At 45.0% G+C, this 26,688-nt stretch overlaps 1 protein-coding gene across 1 annotated transcript in view; it reads left to right on the top strand.

Moving 5' to 3' along the window:
• Positions 1-249: 249 nt before the first annotated feature.
• LOC122928838 (nicotinamide N-methyltransferase-like) overlaps positions 250-26,688 on the top strand; it is a 123,805-nt gene continuing 97,366 nt past the window's right edge. The window contains exon 1 of the mRNA XM_044282105.1: positions 250-415. Coding sequence (XP_044138040.1) covers positions 265-415 — 151 coding nt within the window. The 5' untranslated portion in view covers positions 250-264. The remainder of the gene's footprint in view (positions 416-26,688) is intronic.

Raw genomic sequence — 26,688 nt, 5'->3', positions numbered from 1 at the left:
TCGGGTTCTCCCATTGACTTCCATTATACTCGGGTACTCGGTCGAGCACCCGAATATCACAATGTGTTCGGTCCGAGCCCCCGAGCACTATGGTGCTCGATCAACACTAGTCATTAAAATGTATGTAAATTTTCAGGTTACACAGTCGCATGACTGCCTCATGGAGGAAACAACTCATGATCTGATAAGTAATTCTATTATATAAAGACTTTATAAACACCACCACTGTGGAGAGAGTCACCATCTGTGACACAAGAGTTGACAATGGATTCCAGTACCCACAAGCTCTATCACAAAGACTGCTTTAATTCCAGAGACTATCTGGACGTTTACTTCTCAGATGAAGATGAAATGGTCTTTCGGGAGGATACCTTGTTATTTCCTATTGAAAATCTTAGAAAAACTTTTGCATTGGGTATGTATTTTTTGTGTTTATTTGGATTTGTTGCTATACTTTTACTATAAAAAACAGTGTTCATCTCTACCACGCAGTATCTCACTATTAATATAAACCCAGTACCCTACTGTCCATGAAGAGACATGTACCTACAGCTTCAGAGGAATTTTAAGAATATGATATACCGTATGTGTATATGATTATACTATTATATAGTATTTTGAGCATTATATTTAGAGATAAGCGAATCGAAGCTGACAAAGTGGAATTCGATCCGAATTGAAGGAAAAAATCGATTCGCACTGAAGTCGAATTTCCTTACGCTTCATGGAAACGAATCATATTTTTTCCTAAGATGGCTGCTGCACGTGTGAGGACATGGAGCAAGGAACTCTGGGAAAGCGAGATCACCAATAATGCCATGCATGCAGCCAATCAGCAGCCAGCCCTGTGATGTCACAGCCCTATATATAACCTCAGCCATCTTTGATTCTGCCATTTTCCAGTGTACTTCGTGCAGGGAGTGATGTCAGTAGGCGCTAGGGACAGTGTTAGAAAAAACGTCATTGTGCTAAAAAAAAATGATTTGCAAGTGCAGGGAAAGATTATTTAAGGTGTAGGGAAAGGATAGGGAGCAATCATTCCACAGAATTTCTGTTGAACAAGGGTCAGTAGGGGAGGATACAGCCTGGGTAAAAGGAACAATCCTATTACACCATGCTGCATTGACTGGGCACCCAAATTGCCATTATACATCTCTGTAATTCCAGCAAACCGTTCTTATTACGGTGCAAGTGCTGTTTGATACACAAATTAACAGGGTTTATTACAAGGAAACATCTTTCTACATCTTAGGGTACTTTCACACTAGCGTTATTCTTTTCTGGCATTGAGTTCCGTCCTAGGGGCTCAATACCGGAAAATAATGCATTCTGAATGGAGAGCATACCGTTCAGGATGCATCAGGATGTCTTCAGATCAGTCTTTTTGCCTTTTTCAGGATGAAGATAATACCGCAGCATGCTACGGTTTTATCAATGTCCAAAATTCCGGAACACTTGCTGGAATGCCGGTTCCTGCATTTTTTCCCATTGAAATGCATTAATGCTGGATCCGTCCCCGAGTGTTTCAGGAAACGGACCCGGCATTGCTGTCTGCGCATTCTCAGAATACAAAAAATGTCATTTCACTTTCTGAGATAAATGTTATATATAATGTCATGAAATGTCCGCGGGCTGGCGGATAAATATAAGAGGAGAGTAGTTTTTGACACTATTGCTAAACATCTACCTGTGATTGTAGGCTTACTTGAAACCCATTTGACTTTTGAAAAAATTCACTATATGAGAAACAATGTGGATGCAGTATGAGTACTACTCTTGCCTATCGGCCTGTTTATGTGGGGTAAGTGTGTATCAATGGATTGATAAAAAAGGAAGATTTATATTCCTATTTGGCCGATGGAAGGGATTGGTATGTGTGCTTGCGTTCGCATATATCCTGCCACCTTTTTCTTCGGAAGTCATGATGAAATTGGCTGAATATGTATATAAAAGGGATAGGTGTCCGGTGTTGGTATTAAGAGATTTTAATTCAGTTATGGATAGCGATAGAGACAGAATTTCATCTTCCTCTAATCGGGAGGGGGGTTAAGGGGTCTGTGACAGTGCTAAGTAGGATCTGCCAGGAGTTGGTATTAACAGATGTTTGGCTATTCTTCTCCTGTTACAGCAGGTCCTATAGTGCTATATCTAGGATAGATCTTGCTCTTGTCAACTCAAAGTTTTCAGATAAGATCCCAAAAATTTTATATGAACCACACAGCATTTCTGGTCACTCTCCAGTGTTGCTTACGATAACAAATCCAGACAAATACAGATGTGGGAAATTGTTTAAATTAAAATCGCACTGGATTCAGGTTATTGGGGAGCAAGAAGCCATCGGTAGTGAGATCTTAGAGTTTTGGGCCCAACATTTTGGGTCCACCTATATACATTTTGTATGGGATGCCCTTAAAGCAATGTTATGAGGGATTTATTCTATGAGAATTAGTAGAAAGAAGGCGAATTTTATGAGTACCGAGAAGGGCCTTGCTGAAAGGGTTAAGGGATTGGAATTAGAACTAGGTAAACAGAAGAAGGATAATATTCAACAGTTATGGTGGCTAAGAAGGAGTATCAAAATTTTAAATATAAAAAGAGCAGCATAGGACTTTCTTCGCAGGGCAGAAGGATTTTTACAAAAAAGGTAAACCAGATATAACTCTTTAAATATTGTTCCTATGATTAATAAGGTGAAAGATAAAATTGGCAGAAATTGCCTTTGTAGCAATCTGAAAGGATTGCACTGGTGAAGATGGTGGTCCTCCCTATCATACTATATTCTATAACTGCCTGTCCAGTATGGATTGATGACTCCTTTTTTAGACTTTTAGAAAGATTAATGAATTATTTGAGTAAGAATTAAAGAAAAGTAAGAAAAGTAAGAATATAACAAAAATTCCTCTGGCTTGCAGAGCGAGAAAGTAGGCTTTCCATCCCCTTCTTCCAGGGGTATTATATCACGGCACACTCTTGGTGCTGCATTTTTTCTTAGGGATTTTCGTGGCTGATATAGGGATATTTTTTCTATTTTAGAGACAGGATATATAGGTATAAAAGGGAGAGAGTGAGCAAGCGCAAGCAGCACCCTTCACCTTATCAGACTTAGTGTATTTGCCTTTTTGGGATATCCAGACCCCTAAAAACTTAAACCCAGTAATTTTGGCTTCTGTGATGGCATGGAAACATTTCCATAACATTAATGATGAGGGGAGCAAGCCAAAAATATCCTCAGTTCCATTCTCTCTCATTAGAGCTTTGCTTCCACATGTAGATCTTTCAGAATGGAATATAGAGACCAAAAGCAGTATAGAATGGCTATTTGACAATGGGATGATGAAATCTTTCCAAGCCCTGCAGAACCAATTGCTGATACCCAAGTCGGATTTTTTTAAGTACTTACAAATCCGGCACTTGATACAATCATTGACCCCATCGAATATGAGATGTGCTCCGGTAGGGATGTTGTACCTCTCGGAGAACTCCAAGGGGATCAGATTGTTGTATGAGTCACTGCTCCAGCCAACACAGTTCAAGAAGTCTCACCCTATGCGTAAATGGGAGAGCTCGCTGAACATCACTATAGCGGAAAATGACTGGCAGAGAACGATCAAATTGATTCATTCACACCTGCACTGTTCCAACCATGTGGAATCGGCTTTAAAAACTATTCTACACTGGTATTACACCCCAGACAGATTGCGTCATATGTATGTGGGGGTATCGGGTGGGTGTTGGAGGGGATGTGGAGGGGGGGGCACACTTCTTCACATTCTTTGGCAGTGCCCTTTGATTTCTGGGTACTGGGAGGAATGTGAGGAACTGTTGAACAGGCTGCTCCAGGGAAGGCTAGCGTGGACACCACAGTTTGCGCTGCTTTTAATTGGAGTGACAGATCTCCCTAGGGAGAACAGGAAATTGGTAGGGGTTATATGTGTTCTAGCTAAACTAATGATACTACAAAGATGGAAATCCCAGGAATCCCCTAGGTTGACGGACTTGATATCAGCTATCAATACCACCTATGCTTATGAAAGAATCAAAGCTTTAGGAAATGGATCCTTCCAAAAAAATTTGAAACAATGGCAGTCGTGGATCGCTTCTAGTTATTGTGCTAAGAGTTGAGAGCAGGAGTTGTACTTGATGGGCGTTGCCACCACAACAGGTGTAGATGAATAGGTGCGCAATGGACCACAAAACACTTATTCCTCCAGTAAAGGAATATTGTTATTATTATTGCCATTACCATTGAGTAAATAAACAGGTAGATTATGAGAATGTTAATTTGGAAGAGGTGGATGCTTCATTGATAAAGATGTGAACACAATTGTGTTAAGGTTTATTTGTAATGTATTAAGCATTAAGTGGCGGTATTGACACCAGTCATGGATGATGTCTAAAATACCCATTGCTTTAATTTGTGACAACTGTTATGTTTTACAGTTAGTTGTTTTTTCCTTTTGATGACTCAACTGATGAAAAGCAGATTATTCTGCGACTCTACTGTATTGTGTATTACTTTGAAAAAAAAAAATACCAATAAAAACGATTGAAACAAAAAAAAAGGGAGAGAGTGCTTAAAAATATGTTGGGTATCACTCACTCAATTTGTTTTACCCCTCTTTGGCACAATATAAATTTAATAGAATTTATGTCTATCCCTGAACAAGATTATTGGAATTCATGAGGAATTAATTGTTTAATAAACATCTCATCACACAGTAATATTATTCCTTTAGACAGCTTAATTAAAGGCACCGAATGCACTTTCATAGATAGATTTAGGCATGCTTATAATCACACTCAAGATAAATGACTTTTTGGATTTTTGTTTTAAATTTAAAGGAGTTAAGGTCACTCTCTCCCAAATATACCACACGCTGCGGGATTCCCTTGGTAAAATAACAAAATATAAGAGCAAGATAACGTGGGAAGAGGAAATGGGTGATGAAACTATACTGGATTGGAGTAAAATATATAAAAATATTAAGAAGGCATCAATTTCTCAGAAATACAGGCTTATTCAGTTTAAAATAGTCCATTGCCTAAATTAATCCCCCACCTTTCTCGCTAAAATATATAAAGACAAAAAGAGTGAGTGCTGGAAATGCCATAGGGAGAATGCTGACTTAAGCCATATATTATGGCTGTGTCCAAATGTTCAGAATTTTTGGGGTCGCATCTACAAAGAATTATGCAGACGCTATAATTCTAAATTGGAGCCAAATTTTGTCCAAACAATATTGGGCGATTCCTACCCCGCCGATTAAGCTCCATATTTTATATAGATCCGTTTAAAAAGTTTTTCGGTGGCAAAAGCCTTGATAGTTAAATATTGGAGCTCAGATAATACTCCTAGTATCTCCGAGTGGAATGCCTTAATTGAGAATATTAATTTTTACGAAAGAATAGTAGGTATGACTAAAGATAGTGTTGGTAAGGGCATTGCACCTCCCCTCCCCGAAGGATGGAGCTGTAAGTACTTATTACTAAGATCCTTATAGGGTAGGTGGACAATGGGATATGGGGAAATTATATAATATTGTATTGGTGATAAAATGTATTATTAAAAAATATATATATATCCACCTCTACTGTCCATAATTTATTGATTTTGCATAATTATGTGAAAGGTTGGTGAGTAGTGACCATATAAATGAATTGATTTAAAAAATAGTAGATAACTAAACGCAAACTGGACAAGCTTTTTTAGAAGTATGGAATATAATTGGGGGAAAAAATACTACAGTTCAGCCATATCAACTAAAGGGAATAAGTGAAAACCTTGGTCCTAGTATGTGATGAAGAATATCTTTTACTAGAGTTATTTTTCCTACTCTGTAATCATCAGAAACTTGAAAAATTTGTGTAGGACAATAAAGGATTAAACTAGGCCTTTCAAATTTAGGAGATGTTACTTTTAAATCTTCTATTATCTAGCAATCAGGGATTTGCTGCTATGTTACATAGTTAATACGATTGAAAAAAAGACATAAGTCCATCTAGTTCAACCAAGGAATAGGTGGGGACGCGAATCCCAGAAGGAAGTGAGACTCAGATTTCTACACATTACCACCTTTTATGCCCCTTAACTATCTTTAATGGTTGATCTTGTGTCATCATGTCTATTTACTTCCATGTCCTGCACAATGTATGCTTGTATTTTCCTTGCAAATGACTGTTTAAGTGTAATGTGCCTGGCTTACCAGCAGATGGAGGCAATCGTGGCAGAGCTAGTTTGCCTAGAGTAAAAATTTCTATCCATTCTAGCCCTCTCTAGAGAGGGAGGAGTTTAGCTAGTGAAGGTCAGTCTAGAGGATCCCCTTCTGGGGAGAAGTAACAGGCCCTCATCCCTGCTGGATGAGCCTATATAAGTGAGTTCAGAGGATCCCCTCTAAGGGGAAGGGTGTGCCCTAGCCAGCAGAGCACTCCTAAGCTCTGCTGGGCAAAAAGGCCCATGCTACAAGCTTCAGAGCCAGGAGGAAAGACAAAGAGAAAGATAAAGCTGGGGATACAAAAACAGAGATAAAGATAGAGTCAGACTACAGAAAGCTAAGTTGCAGCACACAGCAGAAATGAAAAAGTAACTATTTAATCCAGCCAGCATAGCAGAGCTGAAAGAGTACAGATGTAGAAGAGCTGAATGTGTTTGCCTGCCAGAATTAATGCCAAAACCTGCCGATAGCCAAGATAAAGTTGGAAGATTGTTCCAAGATGAAAGTTTATTCAAGTAAAGCGGTGTTCAACGTTAATACAAGTCTGGACTCAAGTTATTTCACCCTCATCTTCATCACCTATCCATCTTAGTTGCAGCGCTGTGGAAGACAACGCCTGGGGTTCCAGGATATCCAGGTAGGAGCATTGTGACACGTTCAGGGCAACACCTAAAGGGACATTTTAGGCAACCCTTACACCACTCTGGCATTCCTACACCTGGGTACCACCACTACCCTCTACTTAGGAGGACCTAGTCCCTCGTTGCTGAAATGCAACTGGCATCACAACAAACTTTTAACACTTATAACATCTTAAATAGACCCCCTGGCCGACTCGTCTCACCCATGGCGTGCTGCATAAGCATTAATGTAAGAATTCATCTAAACCCTTTTAACCTGTTGGGGACACATGATGTACCGGTATGTCATGATGTCCCGGTACTTAAGGACACATGACTTACCGGTATGTCATGTGTATTTTCAATCACCGCCATGCAGCATGCGGTGATCGGAAATGGGTGCTTGCTAGGCACCCTGGGACAATGCTGAGGGGGGTCCTGTGACCCCCCCATATCAGCGATCACTGCAAACCGCAGGTCAAATCAGACCTGCGGTTTGCAGCACTGTCGGAAGTTTCTGATCCCCGCGGTCAACTCAGAAATTTCAACATTACCTAAATTTTCATTTTTAACCTCCCCCCTGCATTATCCGCTTGAAACAGCTGACATCTGTGCTGTGATGTCAGCCTTTTAACCCCTTCCATGCCGTGGTCCATAGGGACCGTCCATAGAGAGCTCCCTCCCTCTCCCATCGGGGGCTTCAGCCCACGATTCTTCATGGGATCACAGAGGGAGCGGGTCCCCCTCACTCCCCATCACCCGCTGCTCTGTTGTGGCAGCGAGTGATGGTTACCATGGCAACTGGACGCCTATACAGGCATCCAGCTGTCCATGGAGCTGATCAGATTTCTGCTAAAGGCAGAAGTCTGATCAGACTAAGTAAAGTGAAAATATATATATATATACAGACATCAGACCCACTGCATCTTCAAGAACCAAGTGGGTCTGGGTCAAATGTATTTATTTTAAGTGAAAAAAAAAAAAGTATCTGATAAAAAAATAAATAAATGCACTACACATATTAGGTATTGCTGCATCCATAATAACCTGCTCTATAAAAATATCACATCACCTAACCCCTCAGGTGAATACCGTAAAAAAAATGTATAAAAAAGGCAATTTTTTTGTCACCTTACATCACAAAAAGTGTAATACCAAGCAAACAAAAAGTCATACTCGCCCCAAAATAGTGCCAATCAAACCGTCATCTTATCCCGATAAAATCATACTCTACCCAAGATAATCGCCTAAAACTGAAAAAAACTATAGCTCTCAGACTATGGATACACTATAACATGATTTCTTTTGTTTCAAAAATGAAATAATTTTGTAAAGCATACATAAATTAAAAAAGTAGACATATTAGGTATTGTCGCGTCTGTAATAACCTGCTCAAAAATAAAAACGGTGTAAAAAAAGCTATTTTTTTTCACCTTACATCACAAAAAGTGTATTAGCAAGCGATCGATTATTCATACGCACCCCAAAATAGTGCCAATCAAACCGTCATCTTATTCAACAAAAATCATACCCTACTCAAGATAATCGCCCTAGAACTAAAGAAACTATGGCTCTCAGACTATTGAGACAGTAAAACATGATTTTTTTTGTTTAAAAAATGAAATCATTGTGTAAAACTTACATAAATTAAAAAAGCAGACATATTAGTTATCGCTGCATCCGTAACAACCTGCTCTATAAAAATACCACATGAATTAACCTGTCAGATGAATATTGCAAATAACAAAAAATAAAAATGGTGCTAAAACAGCTATTTCTTGTTACCTTGCCTCACAAAAAGTGTAATATAGAGCAACCAAAAATCATATGTAACCTAAAATAGTACCAACAAAACTGCCACCCTATCCCCTAGTTTCCAAAATGGGGTAACTTTTTTGGAGCTTCTACTTTAGGGGTGCATCAGGGGGGCTTCAAATGGGACATGGTGTCAAAAAAACAGTCCAGCAAAATCTGCCTCCCAAAAACAGTATGGCATTCCTTTCCTTCTGCGCCCTGCCGTGTGCCCGTACAGCGGTTTATGACCACATATGGGGTGTTTCTGTAAATTACAGAATCAGGGCCATAAATATAGAGTTTTGTTTGGCTGTCAACCCTTGCTTTGTAACTGGAAAAAAAAATTGTAAAATGGAAAATTTGTTCAAAAATTGAGAATCTGAAATTTCATCTCTATTTGCCAATAACTCTTGTGGAACACCTAAAGTGTTAACAAGGTTTGTAAAATCAGTTTTGAATACCTTGAGGGGTGTAGTTTCTTAGATGGGGTCACTTTTATGGAGTTTCTACTCTAGGGGTGCATCAGGGGAGCTTCAAATGGGACATGGTGTAAAAAAAAACAGTCTAGCAAAATCTGCCTTTCAAAAACTGTATGGCATTCCTTTCCTTCTGCGTCCTACCGTGTGCCCGTACAGCGGTTTACGACCACATATGGGGTGTTTCTGTAAACTACAGAATCAGAGCCATAAATTTTGAGTTTTGTTTGGCTGTTAACCCTTGCTTTGTAACTGGAAAAAATTTATTCAAATGGAAAATCTGCCAAAAAAGTGAAATTTGGAAATTTTATCTCTATTTTCCATTAATTCTTGTGGAACACCTTAACAAAGTTTGTAAAATCAGTTTTTAATGGGTTTTTGGGTGGTTTCTATTATGTAAGCCTCACAAAGTGACTTCAGACCTGAACTGGTCCTGAAAAAGTGGGTTTTAGAAATTTTCTGAAAAATTTCAAGATTTGCTTCTAAACTTCTAAGCCTTGTAACTTCACCAAAAAATAAAATTGCATTTTCAAAATGACATAGGTAATGTAAAGTAATAACTATTTTTGGAGGTCATACTATGTATTATAGAAGTAGAGAAATTGAAACTTGGAAATTTGCAATTTTTTTAGAAATTTTTGGTAAATTTGGTATTTTTTTATAATTTAAAATGATATTTTTTTTACTCCATTTTATCAGTGTCATGAAGTACAATATGTGACGAAAAAACAATCTCAGAATGGCCTTGATAAGTAAAAGCGTTTTGAAGTAATTCACACATAAAGTGACACTGATTTTCAAAAATGGCCTGGTCCTTAAGGTGAAATATGTCCGTGTCCTTAAGGGGTTAAAAACTGTCCACTGTTCCTGCTGTGACCACGTCCTGAGGAAGCCCATTTCACAGATTCACAGTTCTTACAGTAAAGAAGTTTTGACACTTCTGGAAACTGAACTTTTTCTTCTCCAGTCGGAGGCAGTGCCCCTTGTCTTTTGAGGGTGACAGTTTTTCACCGTATTTTTTGTATGGCCCATTTATATATTTGTATAAGCTAATCATGTCCCCACTTAGATGTCTCTTCTAAAGACTAAATAAATGTAATTCTTTTAATCTTTCTGCATAACTAAGACCCTCCATGCTCCTTATCAGTTTAGTTGCTCTCCTCTATACTTTTTAGAGCTGCAGTGCGTCCTTTCTGTGGACTGGAGCCCAGAACTGAACTGCATATTCCAAATGAGGCCGCACCAATATTTTGTAAAGTGGTAATATTACATCCCTGCCCCGCGAGTTTATGTCTTGTTTAATGCATGACAATATCCTGGTAGCCTTAGAAGCAGCTGATTGACATTGTATGCTGTTTTTTAATCAACCTTCTACAAGGACACCCAAATCCTTCTCTATAAGTAACTCTCCCAGTGTTACATCCACTAGGACATATGATGTATGGAGATTATTACTACTATTACTACTTTACATTTATCCACTAGTGATGAGTGGCAGGGGTCATATTCAAATTCACGATATTTCACAAATATTTTGTAGAATATTCATTGAATATTAGCGAATTTGAATATTTATTATATTCTACATTTATTTTACTAAAAAAATCGGCAAGGTAATGATCGTGTAATATGTGAATATTACGCGATCTATACAGTCGTGGGTCAAAAACAAATATATAGCACTAAAGAATTTTGTGCTTTATATTTGTTTTTTTGAATATTCATATTTTTTTCCCATCTGAAGTCATAATTCCTCCCTGCTTAATTAACTTAAGCAGAGAGGAATCATGACATCAGATGGAAAAAAAATGACGAATATTCAAAAAAACAAATATATAGAGCAATATAGCTAATATAGTGTTATATTAGTTTTTCAGAATATTCTTAATATTCTAAAACAAGAATATATAGCAATATAGCGAATATTCGAGAAAAAACTAATATAAAGCAATTTAGCTAATATAGTGCTATAATCATTTTTTTTTATAGTTGTACTTTTTTCCAATCTGAACTTCAGATTAGAGTTGAGCGAACACCTGGATGTTCGGGTTCGAGAAGTTCGGCCGAACATCCCGGAAATGTTCGGGTTCGGGATCCGAACCCGATCCGAACTTCGTCCCGAACCCGAACCCCATTGAAGTCAATGGGGACCCGAACTTTTCGGCACTAAAAAGGCTGTAAAACAGCCCAGGAAAGAGCTAGAGGGCTGCAAAAGGCAGCAACATGTAGGTAAATCCCCTGCAAACAAATGTGGATAGGGAAATTAATTAAAATAAAAATTAAATAAATAAAAATTAACCAAAATCAATTGGAGAGAGGTTCCATAGCAGAGAATCTGGCTTCCCGTCACCCACCACTGGAACAGTCCATTCTCAGATATTTAGGCCCCGGCACCCAGGCAGAGGAGAGAGGTCCCGTAACAGAGAATCTGTCTTCATGTCAGCAGAGAATTAGTCTGCATGTCATAGCAGAGAATGAGGCTTCACGTCAGCCACCACTGCAACAGTCCATTGGCATATATTTAGGCCCAGCACCCAGGCAGAGGAGGGAGGTCCCGTAACAGAGAATCTGTCTTCATGTCAGCAGAGAATTAGTCTGCATGTCATAGCAGAGAATGAGGCTTCACGTCAGCCACCACTGCAACAGTCCATTGGCATATATTTAGGCCCAGCACACACACAGGCAGAGGAGAGAGGTCCCGTAACAGAGAATCTGGCTTCATGTCAGCAGAGAATCAGTCTGCATGTCATAGCAGAGAATGAGGCTTCACGTCAGCCACCACTGCAACAGTCCATTGGCATATATTTAGGCCCAGCACACACACAGGCAGAGGAGAGAGGTCCCGTAACAGAGAATCTGGCTTCATGTCAGCAGAGAATCAGTCTGCATGTCATAGCAGAGAATGAGGCTTCACGTCAGCCACCACTGCAACAGTCCATTGGCATATATTTAGGCCCAGCACCCAGGCAGAGGAGGGAGGTCCCGTAACAGAGAATCTGTCTTCATGTCAGCAGAGAATTAGTCTGCATGTCATAGCAGAGAATGAGGCTTCACGTCAGCCACCACTGCAACAGTCCATTGGCATATATTTAGGCCCAGCACACACACAGGCAGAGGAGAGAGGTCCCGTAACAGAGAATCTGGCTTCATGTCAGCAGAGAATCAGTCTGCATGTCATAGCAGAGAATGAGGCTTCACGTCACCCACCACTGCAACAGTCCATTGGCATATATTTAGGCCTAGCACACAGGCAGAGCAGAGAGGTCCCGTAACAGACAATCTGGCTTCATGTCAGCAGAGAATCAGTCTGCATGTCATAGCAGAGAATCAGGCTTCACGTCACCCACCACTGCAACAGTCCATTGGCATATATTTAGGCCTAGCACACAGGCAGAGCAGAGAGGTCCCGTAACAGACAATCTGGCTTCATGACAGCAGAGAATTAGTCTGCATGTCATAGCAGAGAATGAGGCTTCACGTCAGCCACCACTGCAACAGTCCATTGGCATATATTTAGGCCCAGCACCCAGGCAGAGGAGAGAGGTCCCGTAACAGACAATCTGGCTTCATGTCAGCAGAGAATTAGTCTGCATGTCATAGCAGAGAATCAGGCTTCACGTCAGCCACCACTGCAACAGTCCATTGTCATAAATTTAGGCCCAGCACCCAGGCAGAGGAGAGAGGTCCCGTAACAGACAATCTGGCTTCATGTCAGCAGAGAATTAGTCTGCATGTCATAGCAGAGAATGAGGCTTCACGTCAGCCACCACTGCAACAGTCCATTGGCATATATTTAGGCCTAGCACACAGGCAGAGCAGAGAGGTCCCGTAACAGACAATCTGGCTTCATGACAGCAGAGAATCAGTCTGCATGTCATAGCAGAGAATCAGGCTTCACGTCAGCCACCACTGCAACAGTCCATTGTCATAAATTTAGGCCCAGCACCCAGGCAGAGGAGAGAGGTCCCGTAACAGAGAATCTGGCTTCATGTCAGCAGAGAATCAGTCTTCATATCATAGCAGAGAATCAGGCTTCACGTCACCCACCACTGTAAGAGTCAATTTTCATAAATTTAGGCCCAGAACCCAGGCAGAGGAGAAAGGTCCCGTAACAGACAATCTGGCTTCATGTCAGCAGAGAATCAGTCTTCATATCATAGCCTAGAATCAGGCTTCACGTCACCCACCACTGTAAGAGTCAATTTTCATAAATTTAGGCCCAGAACCCAGGCAGAGGAGAAAGGTCCCGTAACAGACAATCTGGCTTCATGTCAGCAGAGAATCAGTCTTCATATCATAGCAGAGAATCAGGCTTCACGTCACCCACCACTGCAACAGTCAATTGTCATAAATTTAGGCCCAGCACCCAGGCAGAGGAGAGAGCTCCCGTAACAGAGGATCTGGCTTCATGTCAGCAGAGAATCAGTCTGCATGTCATAGCAGAGAATGAGGCTTCACGTCACCCACCACTGCAACAGTCCATTGGCATATATTTAGGCCTAGCACACAGGCAGAGCAGAGAGGTCCCGTAACAGACAATCTGGCTTCATGTCAGCAGAGAATCAGTCTGCATGTCATAGCAGAGAATGAGGCTTCACGTCACCCACCACTGCAACAGTCCATTGGCATATATTTAGGCCTAGCACACAGGCAGAGCAGAGAGGTCCCGTAACAGACAATCTGGCTTCATGACAGCAGAGAATCAGTCTGCATGTCATAGCAGAGAATGAGGCTTCACGTCACCCACCACTGCAACAGTCCATTGGCATATATTTAGGCCTAGCACACAGGCAGAGCAGAGAGGTCCCGTAACAGACAATCTGGCTTCATGACAGCAGAGAATCAGTCTGCATGTCATAGCAGAGAATGAGGCTTCACGTCACCCACCACTGCAACAGTCCATTGGCATATATTTAGGCCTAGCACACAGGCAGAGCAGAGAGGTCCCGTAACAGACAATCTGGCTTCATGTCAGCAGAGAATCAGTCTGCATGTCATAGCAGAGAATGAGGCTTCACGTCACCCACCACTGCAACAGTCCATTGGCATATATTTAGGCCTAGCACACAGGCAGAGCAGAGAGGTCCCGTAACAGACAATCTGGCTTCATGACAGCAGAGAATCAGTCTGCATGTCATAGCAGAGAATGAGGCTTCACGTCACCCACCACTGCAACAGTCCATTGGCATATATTTAGGCCTAGCACACAGGCAGAGCAGAGAGGTCCCGTAACAGACAATCTGGCTTCATGACAGCAGAGAATCAGTCTGCATGTCATAGCAGAGAATGAGGCTTCACGTCACCCACCACTGCAACAGTCCATTGGCATATATTTAGGCCTAGCACACAGGCAGAGCAGAGAGGTCCCGTAACAGACAATCTGGCTTCATGTCAGCAGAGAATCAGTCTGCATGTCATAGCAGAGAATGAGGCTTCACGTCACCCACCACTGCAACAGTCCATTGGCATATATTTAGGCCTAGCACACAGGCAGAGCAGAGAGGTCCCGTAACAGACGATCTGGCTTCATGTCAGCAGAGAATTAGTCTGCATGTCATAGCAGAGAATCAGGCTTCATGTCAGCCACCACTGCAACAGTCCATTGGCATATATTTAGGCCTAGCACACAGGCAGAGGAGAGGTTCATTCAACTTTGGGTAGCATCGCAATATAATGGTAAAATGAAAATAAAAATAGGATTGAATGAGGAAGTGCCCTGGAGTCCAATAATATATGGTTATGGGGAGGTAGTTAATGTCTAATCTGGACAAGGGACGGACAGGTCCTGTGGGATCCATGCCTGGTTCATTTTTATGAACGTCAGCTTGTCCACATTGGCTGTAGACAGGCGGCTGCGTTTGTCTGTAATGACGCCCCCTGCCGTGCTGAATACACGTTCAGACAAAACGCTGGCTGCCGGGCAGGCCAGCACCTCCAAGGCATAAAAGGCTAGCTCTGGCCACGTGGACAATTTAGAGACCCAGAAGTTGAATGGGGCCGAACCATCAGTCAGTACGTGGAGGGGTGTGCACACGTACTGTTCCACCATGTTAGTGAAATGTTGCCTCCTGCTAACACGTTGCGTATCAGGTGGTGGTGCAGTTAGCTGTGGCGTGTTGACAAAAGTTTTCCACATCTCTGCCATGCTAACCCTGCCCTCAGAGGAGCTGGCCGTGACACAGCTGCCTTGGCGACCTCTTGCTCCTCCTCTGCCTTGGCCTTGGGCTTCCACTTGTTCCCCTGTGACATTTGGGAATGCTCTCAGTAGCGCGTCTACCAACGTGCGCTTGTACTCGCGCATCTTCCTATCACGCTCCAGTGCAGGAAGTAAGGTGGGCACATTGTCTTTGTAGCGTGGATCCAGCAGGGTGGCAACCCAGTAGTCCGCACAGGTTAAAATGTGGGCAACTCTGCTGTCGTTGCGCAGGCACTGCAGCATGTAGTCGCTCATGTGTGCCAGGCTGCCCAGGGGTAAGGACAAGCTGTCCTCTGTGGGAGGCGTATCGTCATCGTCCTGCCTTTCCCCCCAGCCACGCACCAGTGATGGACCCGAGCTGCGTTGGGTGCCACCCCGCTGTGACCATGCTTCATCCTCATCCTCCTCCACCTCCTCCTCATCCTCGTCCTCCTCGTCCTCCAGTAGTGGGCCCTGGCTGGCCACATTTGTACCTGGCCTCTGCTGTTGCAAAAAACCTCCCTCTGAGTCACTTCGAAGAGACTGGCCTGAAAGTGCTAAAAATGACCCCTCTTCCTCATCCTCCTCCTCCTCCTCCTGGGCCACCTCCTGTTCCATCATCGCCCTAAGTGTTTTCTCAAGGAGACATAGAAGTGGTATTGTAACGCTGATAACGGTGTCATCGCCACTGGCCATGTTGGTGGAGTACTCGAAACAGCGCAACAGGGCACACAGGTCTCGCATGGAGGCCCAGTCATTGGTGGTGAAGTGGTGCTGTTCTGTAGTGCGACTGACCCGTGCGTGCTGCAGCTGAAACTCCACTATGGCCTGCTGCTGCTCGCACAGTCTGTCCAGCATGTGCAAGGTGGAGTTCCACCTGGTGGGCACGTCGCATATGAGGCGGTGAGCGGGAAGGCCGAAGTTACGCTGTAGCGCAGACAGGCGAGCAGCGGCAGGATGTGAACGCCGGAAGCGCGAACAGACGGCCCGCACTTTATGCAGCAGCTCTGACATGTCGGGGTAGTTGTGAATGAACTTCTGCACCACCAAATTCAGCACATGCGCCAAGCAAGGGATGTGCGTCAAATTGGCTAGTCCCAGAGCTGCAACGAGATTTCGCCCATTATCACACACCACCAGGCCGGGCTTGAGGCTCACCGGCAGCAACCACTCGTCGGTCTGTTGTTCAATACCCCGCCACAACTCCTGTGCGGTGTGGGGCCTGTCCCCCAAACATATGAGTTTCAGAATGGCCTGCTGACGTTTACCCCGGGCTGTGCTGAAGTTGGTGGTGAAGGTGTGTGGCTGACTGGATGAGCAGGTGGAAGAAGAGGAGGAGGAAGCCGAGAAGGAGGAGGTGGCAACAGGAGGCAAAGAATGTTGCCCTGCGATCCTTGGCGGCGGCAGGACGTGCGCCAAACAGCTCTCCGCCTGGGGCCCAGCTGCCACTACATTTACCCAGTGTGCAGTTAGGGAGATATAGCGTCCCTGGCCGTGCTTACTGGTCCACGTATCTGTGGTTAGGTGGACCTTGCTACAGATGGCGTTGCGCAGTGCACACTTGATTTTATCGGATACTTGGTTGTGCAGGGAAGGCACGGCTCTCTTGGAGAAGTAGTGCCGGCTGGGAACAACATACTGTGGGACAGCAAGCGACATGAGCTGTTTGAAGCTGTCTGTGTCCACCAGCCTAAATGACAGCATTTCATAGGCCAGTAGTTTAGAAATGCTGGCATTCAGGGCCAGGGATCGAGGGTGGCTAGGTGGGAATTTACGCTTTCTATCAAATGTTTGTGAGATGGAGAGCTGAACGCTGGCGTGTGACATGGTTGAGACGCTTGGTGACGGAGGTGGTGGTGGTGGTGTTGGTGGTACATCCCCTGTTTGCTGGGCGGCAGGTGCCAACGTTCCTCCAGAGGCGGAGGAAGAGGCCGAGGCGGCAGCAGCAGAATAGGCCGAGGCGGCAGCAGCAGAAGAGGTAGCAGGGGGAGCCTGAGTGACTTCCTTGGTTTTAAGGTGTTTACTCCACTGCAGTTCATGCTTTGCATGCAGGTGCCTGGTCATGCAGGTTGTGCTCAGGTTCAGAACGTTAATGCCTCGCTTCAGGCTCTGATGGCACAGCGTGCAAACCACTCGGGTCTTGTCGTCAGCACATTGTTTGAAGAAGTGCCATGCCAGGGAACTCCTTGAAGCTGCCTTTGGGGTGCTCGGTCCCAGATGGCGGCGGTCAGTAGCAGGCGGAGTCTCTTGGCGGCGGGTGTTCTGCTTTTGCCCACTGCTCCCTCTTTTGCTACGCTGTTGGCTCGGTCTCACCACTGCCTCTTCCTCCGAACTGTGAAAGTCAGTGGCACGACCTTCATTCCATGTGGGGTCTAGGACCTCATCGTCCCCTGCATCGTCTTCCACCCAGTCTTGATCCCTGACCTCCTGTTCAGTCTGCACACTGCAGAAAGACGCAGCAGTTGGCACCTGTGTTTCGTCATCATCAGAGACATGCTGAGGTGGTATTCCCATGTCCTCATCATCAGGAAACATAAGTGGTTGTGCGTCAGTGCATTCTATGTCTTTCACCGCTGGGGAAGGGCTAGGTGGATGCCCTTGGGAAACCCTGCCAGCGGAGTCTTCAAACAGCATAAGAGACTGCTGCATAACTTGAGGCTGAGACAGTTTCCCTGGTATGCATGGGGGTGATGTGACAGACTGATGGGGTTGGTTTTCAGGCGCCATCTGTGCGCTTTCTGCAGAAGACTGGGTGGGAGATAATGTGAACGTGCTGGATCCACTGTCGGCCACCCAATTGACTAATGCCTGTACCTGCTCAGGCCTTACCATCCTTAGAACGGCATTGGGCCCCACCATATATCGCTGTAAATTCTGGCGGCTACTGGGACCTGAGGTAGTTGGTACACTAGGACGTGTGGATGTGGCAGAACGGCCACGTCCTCTCCCAGCACCAGAGGGTCCACTAACACCACCACGACCATGTCCACGTCCGCGTCCCTTACTAGATGTTTTTCTCATTGTTATGGTTCACCACAACAACAAATATATTATTTGGCCCAATGTATTGTATTCAAAATCAGCGGGATATAAATTTGAGGCCTAGTATTTAGGCGCTGGGTGACCGGTATGGATTTAGTGACAGAATTAGACTTGGAAATGCACAGAAGCGTGTGTGTGAAGTTATTCTGAATGACCCTATGTGCACCTTCAATATTATATACCCTTTTAGGGATAGATTTCAAATAGCTCTGATATAGCAGAAACCACTAAATTATGAAATTGCTAAATTGGGAATTGTACTTCAACCCAGAACAAAAAATGTGCTTTGACGGACACTAAATATCTTGCCCAGCAACAACAGTACAGCGGTGGGTAACGAGAGATTTAGAGGGAATTAAATTTGAGGCCTAGTATTTAGGCGCTGGGTCACCGGTATGGATTTAGTGACAGAATTAGACTTGGAAATACACAGTAGCGGGTGTGTGTGAAGTTATTCTGAATGACCCTATGTGCACCTTCAATATTATATACCCTTTTTGGGATAGATTTCAAATAGCTCTGATATAGCAGGAACCACTAAATTATGAAATTGCTAAATTGGGAATTGTACTTCAACCCAGAACAAAAAATGTGCTTTGACGGGCACTAAATAACTTTCCCAGCTACAACAGGACAACGGTAACGAGAGATTTAGAGGGATTTAAATTTGAGGCCTAGTATTTAGGCGCTGGGTGACAGGTATGGGTTTAGTGACAGAATTAGACTTGGAAATACACAGTAGCGGGTGTGTGTGAAGTTATTCTGAATGACCCTATGTGCACCTTCAATATTATATACCCTTTTTGGGATAGATTTCAAATAGCTCTGATATAGCAGAAACCACTAAATTATGAAATTGCTAAATTGGGAATTGTACTTCAACCCAGAACAAAAAATGTGCTTTGACGGACACTAAATATCTTGCCCAGCAACAACAGTACAGCGGTGGGTAACGAGAGATTTAGAGGGAATTAAATTTGAGGCCTAGTATTTAGGCGCTGGGTCACCGGTATGGATTTAGTGACAGAATTAGACTTGGAAATACACAGTAGCGGGTGTGTGTGAAGTTACTCTGAATGACCCTATGTGCACCTTCAATATTATATACCCTTTTTGGGATAGATTTCAAAGAGCTCTGATATAGCAGGAACCACTAAATTATGAAATTGCTAAATTGAGAATTGTATTTCAACCCAGAACAAGAAATGTGCTTGAACGGACACTAAATAACTCGCCCAGCTACAGCACTAGGGACAGATTTAGCTGGATATAAATTTGAGGCCTAGTATTTAGGCGCTGGGTGACCGGTATGGATTTAGTGACAGAATTAGACTGGGATATGGCCAAAAAATGAACAGACTATTGCTGGTTAAATGCACTTGGTGTGACAGCTTCACCCTGATGTAGGCTTTAGCCAAATAACAACCACACCATTGAGGGTTAAATGCACTTGGTGACAGGCGCAGCTTGCCCCTGATTTTGTATATGGCCAAAAAATGAACAGACTATTGCTGGTTAAATGCACTTGGTGTGACAGCTTCACCCTGATGTAGGCTTTAGCCAAATAACAACCACACCATTGAGGGTTAAATGCACTTGGTGACAGGCGCAGCTTGCCCCTGATTTTGTATATGGCCAAAAAATGAACAGACTATTGCTGGTTAAATGCACTTGGTGTGACAGCTTCACCCTGATGTAGGCTTTAGCCAAATAACAACCACACCATTGAGGGTTAAATGCACTTGGTGACAGGCGCAGCTTGCCCCTGATTTTGTATATGGCCAAAAAATGAACAGACTATTGCTGGTTAAATGCACTTGGTGTGACAGCTTCACCCTGATGTAGGCTTTAGCCAAAAAACAACCACACCATTGAGGGTTAAATGCACTTGGTGACAGGCGCAGCTTGCCCCTGATTTTGTATATGGCCAAAAAATGAACAGACTATTGCTGGTTAAATGCACATGGTGTGACAGCTTCACCCTGATGTAGGCTTTAGCCAAAAAACAACCACACCATTGAGGGTTAAATGCACTTGGTCGCAGCTTGTGCTGGCGCACCACAAGACACAAAATGGCCGCCGATCACCCCAGAAAAATGAGACTGACAAACGGTCTGTGCAGCCTAAAAACAGTGAGCAATTGAGGATCAGCAGCTCAATGATCCACAGCTGCAGATCGATCAGTTAATCAAGTCCTTTGGAGGAGTTAATCTGCCTAATCTCGCCCTACTGTCGCAGCCGCAACCTCTCCCTACGCTAATCAGAGCAGAGTGACGGGCGGCGCTATGTGACTCCAGCTTAAATAGAGGCTGGGTCACATGGTGCTCTGGCCAATCACAGCCATGCCAATAGTAGGCATGGCTGTGATGGCCTCTTGGGGCAAGTAGTATGACGCTTGTTGATTGGCTGCTTTGCAGCCTTTCAAAAAGCGCCAAGAAAGCGTCACAAAAGCGCCAAGAAAGCGACGAACACCGAACCCGAACCCGGACTTTTACGAAAATGTCCGGGTTCGGGTCCGTGTCACGGACACCCCAAAATTCGGTACGAACCCGAACTATACAGTTCGAGTTCGCTCATCCCTACTTCAGATGAGAAAAAAAAATGACAACTATTAAAGGGGTTCTTCACTTTCATTTAACTGATGATCTATCCTCTGGATAGATCATCAACTTCTGATCGGCCGGGGTCCGACACCCAGGACCCCCGCCGATCAGCTGTTTGAGAAGGCAGCGGCGCTCCAGCAGCGCCGCGGCCTTCTCACTGTTTACCGCCGGGCCGCCCGCCCACTGACGTCACGACTTGTATCAACTAGAGTGGGCGCGGCTAAGCTCCATTCAAGTGAACAGAGCTTAGCCGCGCCCACTCTAGTTGATACTAGTCATGACGTCAGTGGGCGGGCGGCCCGGCGGTAAACAGTGAGAAGGCCGTGGCGCTGCTGGAGCGCCACTGCCTTCTCAAACAGCTGATCGGCGGGGGTCCCGGGTGTCGGACCCCGGCCGATCAGAAGCTGATGATCTTTCCAGAGGATAGATCATCAGTTAAATGAAAGTGAAGAACCCCTTTAAAGAAAGAAGATTATAGCACTATATTAGTTAAATTTCTCTTTATTCGTTTTTTTTTTCAGAATATTCGCTATATTGCTATATATTCTTGTTTTAGAATATTACAAATATTGTAAAAAACTAATATATAGCACTATATCGTATATATATATATATATATATATATATATATATTTATTTTATTTTTTTCAATCAGTACAGTTTTTCCACTTTGGCATACTCCTCCAAGACAAGCGCCCCCTTCAACATGGGTACCCCTGGGGGTTTGAATATACCATCGGATCTGAGTTTTGACAATCTCACTGAGATCATGAAAACTCAGATCCGATTGTATATTCTAACCCTTCAGGCAAGCGTCCCCATCACCATGAGAATGCCTGGGGGTTAGAACATACCATAGTTATTAGAATATATTTGAATATTCGCGCTCAACACAATTATCCAAACTGTACCTCCTTTGCCAAGTCTATGCCCAATCACTCAGAGTGTTAAAGTCGACTTGTAGCTTATGGACATCTTTCATAGACTGCAAAATACTACACAGCTTAGTGTCATCTGCAAAAATAGATATGTGCTATTAATCCTGTCTTCGATATCATTAATAAATAGGGATGAGCGAACCCGAACTGTATAGTTCGAGTTCGTACCGAATTTTGGGGTGTCCGTGACACGGACCCGAACCCGGACATTTTCGTAAAAGTCCGGGTTCGGGTTCGGTGTGCGTCGCTTTCTTAGCGCTTTTTGAAAGGCTGCAAAGCAGCCAATCAACAAGCATCATACTACTTGCCCCAAGAGGCCGTCACAGCCTTGCCTACTATTGGCATGGCTGTGATTGGCCAGAGCACCATGTGACCCAGCCTCTATTTAAGCTGGAGTCACATAGCGCCACCCGTCACTCTGCTCCGATCAGCATAGGGAGAGGTTGCAGCTGCGAAGTTAGGGCGAGATTAGGCAGTGATTAACTCCTCCAAAAGACTTAATTCAGAGATCGATCTGCAGCTGTGGATGATTGAACTGCTGCTATTGAATTGCTCACAGTTTTTAGGCTGCCCAGAGCGTTTTTCAGTCACTTTTTTCTGGGGTGATCGGCGGCCATTTTGTGTCTTGTGGTGTGCCAGCACAAGCTGTCACCAAGTGCATTTAACCCTCAATGGTGTGGTTGTTTTTTGGCTAAATCCTACATCAGGGTCAAGCTGTCACACCAAGTGCATTTAACCAGCAATAGTGTGGTTATTTTTAGGCCATATACTACATCAGGGGCAAGCTGAGCCTTTCACCAAGTGCATTTAACCCTCAATAATGTGGTTGGTCAAGCTGTCACACCAAGTACATTTAACCATCAATAGTGTGGTAATTTTTTGGTCATATCCCAGTCTAATTCTGTCAGTAAACGTATACCTGTCACCCAGCGCCTAAATAATAGGCCTCAAATTTATATCCAGCTAAATCTGTCGTTACTGCTGTGGCTGGTCAAGTTATTTAGTGTCCGTCAAAGCACAGTTTTTGTTCTGGGTTGAAATACAATTCCCAATTTAGCAATTTCCTAATTTAGTGGTTTCTGCTGTATCAGAGCTATTTTAAATCTATCCCTAAAAGGGTATATAAGATTCAAGGTGCACATAGGGTCATTCTGAATAACTTCACACACACGCTACTGTGCATTTCCAAGTCTAATTATGTCAGTAAACCTATACCTGTCACCCAGCGCCTAAATACTAGGCCTCAAATTTATATCCAGATAAATCTGTCGTTACTGCTGTGCCTATATTAGTGTAATACGGTACCTAAATAGATAGCCAGATAGTGTTAGGTGTCTGAAAAAAAAGGCCTGAATTTGAATTCAATACATTGGGCCAAATAATATTTTTCTTATTGTGGTGAACGGTAACAATGAGGAAAACATCTAGTAAGGGACACGGACGCGGACATGGTCGTGGTGGTGTTAGTGGACCCTCTGGTGCTGGGAGAGGACGTGGCCGTTCTGCCACAGCCACATGTCCTAGTGTACCAACTACCTCAGGTCCCAGTAGCCGCCATAATTTACAGCGATATTTGGTGGAGCCCAATGCCGTTCTAAGGATGGTAAGGCCTGAGCAGGTACAGGCATTAGTCAATTGGGTGGCCGACAGTGGATCTAGCACGTTCACATTATCTCCCACCCAGTCTTCTGCAGAAAGCGCACAGATAGCGCCTGAAAACCAAGCCCATCAGTCTGTCACATCACCCCCATGCATACCAGGGAAACTGTCTGAGCCGCAAGTTATGTAGCAGTCTCTTATGCTGTTTGAAGACTCCGCTGGCAGGGTTTCCCAAGGGCATCCACCTAGCCCTTCCCCAGCGGTGGAAGACATAGAATGCACTGACGCACAACCACTTATGTTTTCTGATGATGAGGACATGGGAATACCACCTCAGCAAGTCTCTGATGATGACGAAACACAGGTGCCAACTGCTGCGTCTTTCTGCAGGGTGCAGACTGAACAGGAGGTCAGGGATCAAGACTGGGTGGAAGACGATGCAGGGAACGATGAGGTCCTAGACCCCACATGGAATGAAGGTCGTGCCACTGACTTTCACAGTTCGGAGGAAGAGGCAGTGGTGAGACCGAGCCAACAGCGTAGCAAAAGAGGGAGCAGTGGGCAAAAGCAGAACACCCGCCGCCAAGGAGTTCCCTGGCATGGCACTTCTTCAAACAATGTGCTGACGACAAGACCCGAGTGGTTTGCACGCTGTGTCATCAGAGCCTGGAGCGAGGCAATAACGTTCTGAACCTTAGCACAACCTGCATGACCAGGCACCTGCATGCAAAGCATGAACTGCAGTGGAGTAAACACCTTAAAAACAAGGAAGTCACTCAGGCTCCCCCTGCTACCTCTTCTGCTGCTGCCGCCTCGGCCTCTTCTGCTGCTGCCGCCTCGGCCTCTTCCACCGCCTCTGGAGGAACGTTGGCACCTGCCGCCCAGCAAACAGGGGATGTACCACCAACACCACCACCTCCGTCACCAAGCATCTCAACCATGTCACACGGCAGCGTTCAGCTCTCCATCTCACAAACATTTGAGAGAAAGCGTAAATTCCCACCGAGCCACCCTCGATCCCTTGCCCTGAATGCCAGCATTTCTAAACTACTGGCCTATGAAATGCTGTCATTTAGGCTGGTGGAGATAGCTTCAAACAGCTCATGTCGCTTGCTGTCCTACAGTATGTTGTTCCTAGCCGGCACTACTTTTCCAAGAGAGCCGTGCCTTCCCTGCACAACCAAGTATCCGATAAAATCAAGTGTGCACTGCGCAACGCCATCTGTGGCAAGGTCCACCTAACCACAGATACGTGGACCAGTAAGCACGGCCAGGGACGCTATATCTCCCTAACTGCACACTGGGTGAATGTAGTGGCAGCTGGGCCCCAGGCGAAGAGCTGTTTGGCGCACGTCCTTCTGCCGCCAAGGAATGCAGGGCAACATTCTTTGCCTCCTGTTGCCACCTCCTCCTTCTCAGCTTCCTCCTCCTCTTCTTCCACCTGCTCATCCAGTCAGCCACACACCTTCACCACCAACTTCAGCACAGCCCGGGGTAAACGTCAGCAGGCCATTCTGAAACTCATATGTTTGGGGGACAGGCCCCACACCGCACAGGAGTTGTGGCGGGGTATAGAACAACAGACCGACGAATAGTTGCTGCCGGTGAGCCTCAAGCACGGCCTGGTGGTGTGCGATAATGGGCGAAATCTCGTTGCAGCTCTGGGACTAGCCGGTTTGATGCACATCCCTTGCTTGGCGCATGTGCTGAATTTGGTGGTGCAGAAGTTTATTCACAACTACCCCGACATGTCAGAGCTGCTGCATAAAGTGTGGGCCGTCTGTTCGCGCTTCCGGCGTTCACATCCTGCCAATGCTCGTCTGTCTGCGCTACAGCGTAACTTCGGCCTTCCCGCTCACCGCCTCATATGCGACGTGCCCACCAGGTGGAACTCCACCTTGCACATGCTGGACAGACTGTGCGAGCAGCAGCAGGCCATAGTGGAGTTTCAGCTGCAGCACGCACGGGTCAGTCGCACTACGGAACAGCACCACTTCACCAGCAATGACTGGGCCTCCATGCGAGACCTGTGTGCCCTGTTGCGCTGTTTCGAGTACTCCACCAACATGGCCAGTGGCAATGGCGCCGTCATCAGCGTTACAATACCACTTCTATGTCTCCTTGAGAAAACACTTAGGGCGATGATGGAAGAGGAGGTGGCCCAGGAGGAGGAGGAGGAGGAGGAGGAAGAGGGGTCATTTTTAGCACTTTCAGGCCAGTCTCTTAGAAGTGACTCAGAGGGAGGTTTTTTGCAACAGCAGAGGCCAGCTACAAATGTGGCCAGCCAGGGCCCACTACTGGAGGACGAGGAGGACGAGGATGAGGTGGAGGAGGATGAGGATGAAGCATGGTCACAGCGGGGTGGGACCCAACGCAGCTCGGGCCCATCACTGGTGCGTGGCTGGGGGGAAAGGCAGGACGATGACGATACGCCTCCCACAGAGGACAGCTTGTCCTTACCCCTGGGCAGCCTGGCACACATGAGCGACTACATGCTGCAGTGCCTGCGCAACGACAGCAGAGTTGCCCACATTTTAATGTGTGCGGACTACTGGGTTGCCACCCTGCTGGATCCACGGTACAAAGACAATGTGCCCACCTTACTTCCTGCACTGGAGCGTGATAGGAAGATGCGCAAGTACAAGCGCACGTTGGTAGACGCGCTACTGAGAGCATTCCCAAATGTCACAGGGGAACAAGTGGAATCCCAAGGCCAAGGCAGAGGAGGAGCAAGAGGTCGCCAAGGCAGCTGTGTCACGGCCAGCTCCTCTGAGGGCAGGGTTAGCATGGCAGAGATGTGGAAAAGTTTTGTCAACACGCCACAGCTAACTGCACCACCACCTGATACGCAACGTGTTAGCAGGAGGCAACATTTCACTAACATGGTGGAACAGTACGTGTGCACACGCCTCCACGTACTGACTGATGGTTCGGCCCCATTCAACTTCTGGGTCTCTAAATTGTCCACGTGGCCAGAGCTAGCCTTTTATGCCTTGGAGGTGCTGGCCTGCCCGGCAGCCAGCGTTTTGTCTGAACATGTATTCAGCACGGCAGGGGGCATCATTATAGACAAACGCAGCCGCCTGTCCACAGCCAATGTGGACAAGCTGACGTTCATAAAAATGAACCAGGCATGGATCCCACAGGACCTGTCCATCCCTTGTGCAGATTAGACATTAACTACCTCCCCTTAACCATATATTATTGTACTCCAGTGCACTTCCTCATT

Source organism: Bufo gargarizans, chromosome 2 (assembly GCF_014858855.1).
Source record: "Bufo gargarizans isolate SCDJY-AF-19 chromosome 2, ASM1485885v1, whole genome shotgun sequence".
NCBI lineage: Eukaryota > Metazoa > Chordata > Amphibia > Anura > Bufonidae > Bufo > Bufo gargarizans.
Note: the sequence above shows the minus strand (reverse complement) of the source record. Positions and strands in the feature narration are given on the sequence as shown.